Below are 10,152 nucleotides of genomic sequence, written 5' to 3'. Positions count from 1 at the left end.
TAGCATTAGTAAGGGGTGCTGTTGCATTTAAACTCATCCAGATTCACTACGTCTGCTCCTCACTGTTACACCTATCTCCTTCTCATTCATTCTGTCATGCTTCCACTGACTTTCATTCCCCTTCTCTCCAGAGAACGCCTCAATTTTACCTCCGTAGAGTTCTTATTATGACTAAAGCTTCTTAATTTAATGACTAATGCAAAAAAAAAGTTGTTGTCCTTTTGATGGCAAACTGATTTATTGTTACTGATATTTAAGATAACTACACAGTATCTCAAACCAAAAATATTTGACCAATTTGTTCTGACACTAAAATGCACCATATGTTCCTGAACGCAACCCGGCCGGTTTTCACCCAAGATGCACCTGTCCAACTGAACCGTCTGAGAAAAGCCATTTTGTTGTGCTAGCTAGCTTCATGTTAGAGAAAGCCAGCAGTAATTTGGGATTTTTATGTCAGCGCTAACGATGTCGCGTTTATGTGTTAGTGTACTGTCGCAAAATACAACAGTTAAACTCGTGGAGGCCTGTAAGTAGCCGATGGGGATATGGACTAGCTTGTGAAGCTATAGAGCTGATGAGAAGACGAGAAGTGTTTGCTAAAGTGTGCTGCAGGTTCAGATAACATACTGTTAGCTAGCAGTGTGTTTACTTAGCAGGAGGTAGTTATGTTTTCGGATTAGTTAACCTCGTATTAAGTCATTTTTTCCCCCGTGAATGTATTTTAAATAGGCTGCGAGTGCCTGTGCTGTCAACCAAAGACAAGTAACTTAATATAGAGGCTGCCCCGCTGACGGCGAGTAAACAGCCCGTCAGTAAGTTAGCAAAACACTTGAACCATACAGCGATAAGCCAAAGCGCTAATCTGATAATGGCAGAGGACACCCGACAGGACAAGAGGGCCAGCTTCTCTATAACGGAACACGGTGCCAACGGGATGGCCAGGACCTCCGCTGTGGCCTCAGGCAAAACCGGCACGTCAAAGAAACTAGTGATCAAAAATTTCAAAGGTACTGTCACTGAGCCTCTTCTAATGCGTTACCTAACAGCAGCAGTTACACAGAGATACCATAGCACGTAAGAGGATGTTACTTTCAGATAATGCCTGTAAAAAGATAAACAAACAAAACAAAAAAAAAAGTTGCTGCCCTTACTGCCGTGCTCAAGCACTCACATGTCACCTTTACCCAGGGCTTGCTCCTGATAGACTGATATGCATTTTCCATTATGCTGCATAGCTGTTTGTGCCAAATCCACCAGCCATGGAGTTTTGGGCCACTCCTAAATCCCAGCACCTGTTGTATAAAGTAAAAGCACGAGGTTTTATATCTGACATAACTAATCATTGAATGAATTGATCGTCTGAAAGATACCGCTGTTCTGTCAGTCTATTAATTCACACCACAAATGGGGAAAAAACTTAACCCTGGAGAACCCATGGGGTCAGAGCTGACCCTATTGTTTTTCTAGGGAACCCATGGGGTCAAATTTGATCCCATGGGTTCTCCAGGGTTAAATAAGAGGTTGTTTTAAATCAAGGTTGATGTTAATATTGAGAAGTTACAGCACTTCACTTTACAATTAACCATTTACTTTGGACATTTTAGAAATGAAAGAAATTTCGTGTGTGGAAAAAGATTGGCAAATAAATAAATGTCAATAAATGATTGAGTCAGAGAGACCAGTAAATTTGCTTTGTTCAATTTCCAGCAGGATAAATGTTTATTTGCCAACATAGCTGAGAGTCCAAAGTGTGTGGAGGTACTCCCTCTGTAGGTTATTGTCAGTCATCCCAGTGTTGATGGCTTCATAAGTACAGTAAAGCTATTGTATCAAAACTTGCTTTCCTTACCTTCAACATATGACAGAAAACTTTGAAAATGTCATTGAACATTTATTCTTCAGGTTTTATCATTTCCACTTGTAGAGCATTTGTAATAAACAAATGCTCTGCAAGTGGAAATGATACTAGGATGTGCTGCCCACATCCTAATATGGTCATATTTTAGTCCTATAAGTGAGTCTTGTTGTGTTTTTGTAAACAGATAGGCCAAAACTAGCAGAGAACTACACCGAGGACACGTGGCTGAAGCTGCGAGATGCGGTGGGTGCAATCCAGAACAGCACCTCCATCAAGTATAACCTGGAGGAGCTCTATCAGGTTTGCTGTTTGTCTTTTTAATTACCAAACTAGAGTTAGACTTATTTTCTTCACACCCTGAGTAATGTGTTGCACTGCTGGGCCTTAAAAACATGTTGGTACGGAACAATGGGGCATGTCAAGCTCAAATGCTTTGCAGTCTCGACATTTCTAACACCATAAAGCCACGGAATATTAAATGAGTCTGAAGTTGAAGAACAGCCGAGGATTAAAATAAACTTGTGAAGACTTGCCATTTGTTTTGAGCATGTTGCATCACGTACAGGACGTCTGCTGATGTGTTTGTTTGCTTTTAAACTGTTATGCATCTCAAAGCCTTTCACCACATTTTCACATAAATCCATGATGTTATACTAATAGTGTTAAAGTAAGTGTTATTATTCTCCAAATCACCTGTCTGTCCTGTCATATAAAAACAATTGTCTCCTGTTTTCTCTTTGTTTCTGCTGCACTTGAAGGCGGTGGAGAACCTGTGCTCGTATAAAGTCTCACCGACTCTGTACAAGCAGCTTCGGCAAGTCTGTGAAGATCACGTGCAGGCCCAGATCCACCAGTTTAGAGAATATCCTTTTTTATGTGCACAGGCATGTCAGGCAAGCTATGTGCTGAAATGTTGAAGCAAATTCAAATTCAAATTCAAATTTTATTTGTCACGTACACAGTCATACACAGTACGATATGTAGTGAAATGCTTGGACAACTGCTCGTGACCTAAAGAAAACAAAAAGGAAAAGGCTATGAATAAGATAGGAAATAAATATGAAAAATTAAAAAGGGTAAATTTAACTAGGAAGGAATAAAATATAAATTAAGGTTAAAAATGAAATAACTGTACAACACAAATTAGAATAGGCAAGTAGGATCTGCCTGATATCTTCTTTACTAGAAACCAAAATGATTCTCCGCTAACTGTGGAGTGAAATCCTGTCAGTATGTGTTATATCCACTGACTTGATAATAACAAGTTTCTCACTATAAGAGATAAATATCTAAATGACTTAAGTTTGATGAGGGGAAAATCTGTAACCGGACACTAGTTTCCAGATGTTGTTCATCTGTTTGCAGACAAGAGTTGGGTATTGCTTATATAGTGAGTAGCAATTTGTTTGAGATCGGCTGCACACAGATAAGATAAAGCAGTGCTCCACCTTCTTTATAAATCTGCAGTTGGGACCTCAAGGTGGATTTTGCTTGGAGCTTATTGGTAGCTTTACTCTTTCAATGATATCTGGGGTCTGCTGGCAGACGTCAAGCGATGCTAAATGTGTAAATGTGTAGTTTGGTTATTAACACTGGTTGGGCAGCTTTTTGAAGTTTGTTCTTTTAAGTATTAAGAGGAAGTTAGATAAACATGCTTTGTCATTATATCTCATTAGAGGTACTGTAATATAATTCAGAGCTGGGGTTTGATGCCTCAGTAAAAGATTTTCTTTAACTTGGACCTCACAGAGTCTTTGGACAACCTTTCCTTCCTGAAGCGAATGAATCGCTGCTGGCAGGACCACTGTAGGCAAACTGTGAGTGTGATGTTTGATAGATATCCATTTAAATCTGCTCTGCTCAAACCTTAATGGACTGTAGGAATGTTAATCTAATAATTCTCTGTAGATAATGATCCGGAGCATCTTTCTCTTCCTGGATCGTACCTATGTGCTGCAGAACTCTCTACTCCCTTCCATCTGGTAAAATTATAGTTAATTCCAGTCACTGTGTCTGTAAAGATGTTCTCAGAAAGCTGATGTTATGTATTCGCTGCAGGGACACCGGTTTGGAGCTGTTTCGCACCCACATCGTGAGCGACAGTGCTGTTCAAAAGCGAACAGTGGAAGGCATTTTGGAGCAGATTGAACTGGAGCGGAATGGAGAGACCGTGGACCGGAGTCTGCTTAGGAGTCTTCTTGGCATGCTGTCAGACCTGCAGGTACACAATCGCCTCTTCGTCACGTGGGCGCTTAGAGTGCATGCCAGTATTTCTCCATCATGACTCTCAACTCTTGTTAGGTTTACAAAGACTCCTTTGAGGAGAGATTTTTGACTGAGACCAATCGTCTGTATGCAGCAGAGGGACAGCGTCTGATGCAGGAGAGAGACGTGAGTGAGACCACCAGTGGGTGTGTGTGTCATGTGATTGTCAAAAGCAGTGCTGAGTGTGTGTTTGTGTGTGTTCAGGTACCCGAGTACCTGCACCACGTGGCTCGTCGGTTGGAGGAGGAAAATGATCGAATCGTGAGCTACCTCGATCAGAGCACTCAGTAATGTTTATTTACTTATTTATTTATTTATTTGGATTTTTATTATATTCATGCATATCGCTGAGACATCCAACCATCAGCTATACCTGCTTATCCTTTTCAAGGGTTGCGGGAGCTTAAGGAAGGTAAAATTGCCTACTCACCATTTAAAACAGCTCTCATGCAACGTTCAGAAAGAACATTTAAAAACCATTCTTACCATATAGTGATATAGAAACTGCTAAATGGGGTTTAGTTTTGAGTCAGAAGGCCAGTGGTGCCTTAAAGTGTCAACAAGCACTGTTATAGAAGATTGCCATCACAAACTTTGACACTACTACACTATTTTTTCTTCCACAACTACCCATGCAATCAGAAAGTTCTTTTTTTGATTCTATTTAAATAAATAAAAAATCTACATGTTTTGGTTGGTTTACTCATTTATGATCGTCTCAGTCGCACCCTGGAAGTTCCCTTCTGACCACGTGCAGCTATGCATTTGCAGTTTAACTGTGCAGCTCTAACTTGCACCAAATGCAAATTGATGTAAGCATTTATGTAAAGGATCATCACTGTGGATGAGAACTCTGACCACAGCTCAGACATCAAACAGCATGTTTCAGTAAAACAGTCCACCCTCTGCAAGCCCGTATGAGGTGCTTGCTCCTTATTTTTCCATTGTCCACGGGGTTGTGCAGGACTTACTGATTATATTTGGTGCACATAACTTGAATTTTTTTAGCCCCACAAACACACCACTACTGAGCACCAGCTAAATTTGTTTCCTTTTGACTTCATCCTCCTCTTCAAATTGCAATTTAAGCTGAAGGATCTTTTGACGCTATGGGGGAGGGAATCCAGTGTGCATCACAAAAGTGCATCTGCATATGGACCGAACTGGATTCCCACAGAGCCTTTTAAAAAAAACAGCAGTCATGCTGGAAGTGGTGAATGGATTCACAAGGAGACGATCCTGAAGGAATAATTGGCAAAATATTTATTTATTATATAGTTTTTGCTTTTTATAGGTGTGGTAACAGATATTCTGAAGAACAGCAGCTTTGCTTTGCAAGCAGAGAACTTTGTTTACGATTGGTTTGTCTTATATTGTTTTCTTTGTTTAACAGGAAACGTCTCATTAGCTGTGTTGAGAAACAGCTGTTAGAAGAACATATGACTGCAATACTGCAAAAGGGTATGTCAGTGTGAAAGGTTTTGCAAACAGCCACAAACTGACGTAGTGCTGGGTTTCTGTTAAACTGGTACACATGAGTATTCTTTTCTTTCTTTTTTTCCTTTAGCAACTTTTTTAGTTGAGCTGTCCTGCCTGTAGAGCTGTATCCTGTTTTTATGTACGTAATTAAACATTTTCAGTATGTAAAAAGCACTCATGTGTAGCATGTTTGTGACAGGTCTGAGCACTCTGCTGGATGAGAATCGTGTGACTGAACTCACCCTCCTCTACCAGCTCTTCAGCAAAGTGAAGGGAGGACTTCCCACACTGCTGCAGTTCTGGAGGGATTACATCAAGGTACACACAAGACGCAACACATTTGTAAACATCAACACAAATGATTACTGTCAAAATAAATGTGTCCTGGTCTTTTTGTGTCTAAGACGTGTGTATGTACACTGTATTTGGTTTCAGTCCTTTGGAGGAGAGATTGTATGCACTCCAGAGAAAGACAAAGACATGGTACAAGACCTGCTGGACTTCAAAGACAAGATGGACAACGTGGCACAGAGCTGCTTTGCACGCAATGAGAGCTTCATCAATGCCATGAAGGAGGCTTTTGAAACTTTCATCAACAAGAGGCCCAACAAGCCTGCAGAGCTTATTGGTAGGCCAGGTCATGTAATGATGAATTTGTTTCAGTAATTTAGATTTTTAAGAGTTTTGGAAGTATAAAACACTACCTTTGTGCGCTTAAATGAATTTACACAGCTCATTTTAATGCGGTTTTCATTAGTTCCAGCATGTGATAACCGCTTTTGTGCTTTCCATGCAGCTAAATATGTGGATTCTAAGTTAAGAGCTGGAAACAAGGAGGCTACGGAGGAGGAGCTGGAGAGAATACTGGATAAGATAATGATAATCTTCCGCTTCATACACGGTTAGTTATATTTAATGAATATGTCACTGTTTGCTTTTCACCCAGTTAGTCTTACTAGTGAATAGGAAGTTTGTTTCTGTCTGACGCCTCTTGATCTGTTTTGTACATCCAGGAAAAGATGTGTTTGAAGCTTTTTATAAGAAGGACTTGGCCAAACGCCTGCTGGTTGGCAAGAGTGCCTCTGTTGATGCTGAGAAGTCCATGCTGTCCAAGCTCAAACACGGTAAGTCTCTAGTCCGATATCTTATATAGTCTATAAACAGATGAGAGTCCACTTGTAGTCCAAGTTCTGTTGACCAGTCAGACTCAGTTAAAAAAAAAAAAAGTGACAACATCAGCTGTCTGATGACAGTTTAAATTTCCATTAGATTTTAAAAACAATGACAGTCCTACAGAAAAATCTTGAACTGGATTTCCGTAATCCGTCATCCAGATATCCTGTTTATACTGGAAACCCTGAACAATTGTCTGTTGCTCTTATATGCTGAGTCAGCAGAGTAGCTGTTTTTTAAGGCAGATGGGAAATGTTTCACACCTCACAGTCAGCACGTTGCTGTTAATCAACATGCATGCCTCACTTATAGATATATGCTTGATGTTTTAGAGCAGTTAGATGAGGAAACTGGCCTTTTGGTTGACCTTATCCTGTGCATGCAGTATATTCTGAAATTTGATTGATGCCGCTTTAACCGCAGAGAGGATCTTTATGTTGCAGTAATATAGCAGCAGCAGCTCTAAATGAAGTTCTAATATGAAGTTATTAATGCTAATATAGACTCTCATGGGTGTCTGTGGTAATGTGGTAGTGTGAGAAGCAGCCAGCTGTAATATTCATGGTCTTGACTTCCTGCAGAATGCGGGGCAGCGTTTACCAGTAAACTCGAGGGGATGTTTAAAGACATGGAGCTGTCCAAAGACATCATGATCCAGTTCAAACAGGTACCTGAAGTCTTCATGCACATAAACAAAACTAGATAAATGAAGAAGCTTCTCGTATGAGAAGTCCAGTCACTTGTTTTCCCCCAAGCTCCTGAAAAATAAGATACTGTTGAGCTTTGTAGACACACTCCACTTTATTTGTGTCTCAAAATGCTTTTTTTTTTTAGTGCATCATTGTAAAACAATTGTTCTTTTTTTAACTCAGTATATGCAGAACCAGAGTGAGCCAAGCAACATAGAACTTACTGTGAACATCCTCACTATGGGCTACTGGCCTTCATACACACCCATGGAGGTGCACCTGCCCACAGAGGTAAGCAGCTCTGCATTTAGGTCTGGCACACCAATACACTTGACCACTGCATGAAACAAAACAAATCAGCTGATTCTATCCAAGACAGTGTTGATACAAATAATATTTTTATGTTCTGGTAGATGGTAAAACTCCAGGAGGTGTTCAAGCTGTTCTATCTGGGTAAGCACAGTGGGAGGAAGCTGCAGTGGCAGCCCACACTGGGCCATGCTGTACTGAAGGCAGAGTTTAAAGAGGTAAGAGCCTTGTAAGAGATAATGGAGCATGGAGAAGGTGGATACACTGGGCTGAGAAAACATCTGGACTCCACCTGGATTTAAAATGACTACTTTGTACTGCAGGGTAAGAAGGAACTGCAGGTCTCCTTGTTCCAGACGCTGGTACTGCTCATGTTTAATGAGGGAGAAGAGTTCAGCATGGAGGAGATTCGGGCTGCCACTGGCATAGGTAACGCGTGTCTTTATACAGTTTAACCGTTCTGTTTGGGGAGGGGTACCTGCTGTATCACATGGCTGCTCTCTTATCCCTCACAGAAGAGGGAGAGCTCAAGCGCACGCTGCAGTCTCTGGCCTGCGGAAAGGCACGCGTCCTCAACAAGAACCCTCGAGGGAAAGACGTGGAGGACGGAGACCGTTTCAACTTCAACAATGATTTTAAACATAAACTGTTCCGCATCAAGATCAACCAGATCCAAATGAAGGAAACGGTAAAAATAACGTCTTGGTCTTTGGTTGGTTTTTTCGTTCACTAGTTGGGGGGTTTTTTTGTTCTTTTTTTACTCATCACACTTATTTATTTGTTTTCCCTACAGGTAGAGGAGCAGGTGAGCACCACAGAGCGTGTGTTTCAGGACAGACAGTATCAGATCGATGCAGCAGTGGTGCGCATCATGAAGATGAGGAAGACCCTCAGTCACAACTTGCTGGTATCGGAGCTCTACAACCAGCTGAAGTTCCCTGTCAAGGTGATCAAGATTAAGCCTGTTTTGGGGCTTTTTTAAATTAACTAATTCATTTTATTTCCCCATGCACCTAAAGCTCACCTGACTCTCCTTACTCTCCACAGCCGGGTGATCTGAAGAAGCGGATCGAGTCACTCATAGATAGAGACTACATGGAACGTGACAAGGAGACTCCTAACCAGTACCACTATGTTGCCTGAAGGGGTACCGCTGTCACCGTCATGCTTTTTTCACAGCAAGCGTGCAGCTGGCCCCGTAGCACAGGACTACAGCCCCTCAGCCACCCGACTCTCCTCTGGTGCCCATCTTTCCCTCCGTCCACTCTCCTGGACACAAGGTCCAGATGACACAGAGCTCCAGAGAGACGAGAGACACTTGGCTGTGCTGCTCCCATTCTGCAATATCCTTAGTGGGACTCTAAGATTGGGCTGGAGGAGTGGCCCAGGTTGTTGTTGATGGTTGATTCATGTGACTTGCAAATCTGCTAATGCAACACACAACAGAAAATAACTAGCACTTTCCTCTGTTTTTGTTTAGTTTTGTTTTCCCCTCAGATTGGATTATTTTTCTCCATGTCATTCTAATATCACTTATTTTCTACTATAGGTTGTTTGTCTTGAGTTTTATGAGTTCTGTTTTTTTTTTTTTTGGTTGTTGTTTTAGATGTTTTCCTTATGAACGGCTGCATAAACTGCTGAGTATAAGCCTGACTGGCTGGTTACTTGACACAGCTGTTGAGGATGAGACGAGTAAAGAGCACAGATGCTAAAACATATGCAGGCAAGCTGCTCGGGTATTACGTTTGGCATCTTTGTTATTTGTTTTGACCAAAATGTCCAAATGTTCACTGTCATGTGCTGATGTTTTCGTAGACCAGATTGTGTTCTGTGTAGGAGTGCGGAAAGTGAAGCTGAATAAATGGGTATTTAATGATTCAGTTGGTGATGTGTGCACGTGGTGATGTGTAGGGGTGGGCGGATCCAAATATCGATAGTAAAGATACCAACGCTGGTGTTGGTATTGAACTGACACTAGCAAGATAGGATTAATACTCCTGTTGAAGCTTGGTTTAGACTTCTGTGGGAATTCTACGTCCTAACTTCAGCGAAACTGGAAACTCCTTTTACTGTACACTTCAGATTTCCACATCGTTTGAGACCTAGTAAGTGAAGATTATTTACACAGCGCTTTTTAAGGCAAAAAAACAGCCACAAAATGCTTCAGAGAGGCATTAAAAACAAGGACAAAGTGAACACAGCTAAATCAAGTGAAACAACACAAAACCATTACTGACATCCCTGTCAGAATAGATGGGTTTTCAGCTTTTTTGTTCTTTCTTTTTTTTACTTTAAGGATGCTGTAGAGTCATGGGTGGAAAGAGAGAGAGATAAGCAGTTCCACAGTTTTGACGCTAAGGTTTAGAATGCACAGCC

The 10,152-nt window shown here is 41.2% G+C and overlaps 1 protein-coding gene across 1 annotated transcript; it reads left to right on the top strand.

The window, feature by feature from the left end:
* Positions 1-360: 360 nt before the first annotated feature.
* Positions 361-9,659, top strand: cul4a (cullin 4A). The gene is made up of 20 exons (XM_005932668.3): positions 361-1,010; positions 2,046-2,161; positions 2,620-2,723; positions 3,609-3,678; positions 3,770-3,843; positions 3,920-4,082; positions 4,163-4,252; positions 4,331-4,413; positions 5,520-5,587; positions 5,805-5,923; positions 6,041-6,233; positions 6,402-6,506; positions 6,619-6,729; positions 7,360-7,445; positions 7,651-7,758; positions 7,881-7,994; positions 8,100-8,205; positions 8,292-8,464; positions 8,570-8,722; positions 8,824-9,659. Exons 1-20 carry the CDS (start codon positions 872-874, stop codon positions 8,917-8,919), a joined length of 2,271 nt encoding a protein of 756 aa, XP_005932730.1. The 5' UTR covers positions 361-871; the 3' UTR covers positions 8,920-9,659.
* The last annotated feature ends 493 nt before the right edge of the window (positions 9,660-10,152 follow it).

This window comes from Haplochromis burtoni, unplaced genomic scaffold (assembly GCF_018398535.1).
Source record: "Haplochromis burtoni strain Fernald_Lab_line unplaced genomic scaffold, NCSU_Asbu1 Contig_161, whole genome shotgun sequence".
Lineage (NCBI taxonomy): Eukaryota > Metazoa > Chordata > Actinopteri > Cichliformes > Cichlidae > Haplochromis > Haplochromis burtoni.
This window is presented reverse-complemented; position numbering and strand designations above follow the sequence as displayed.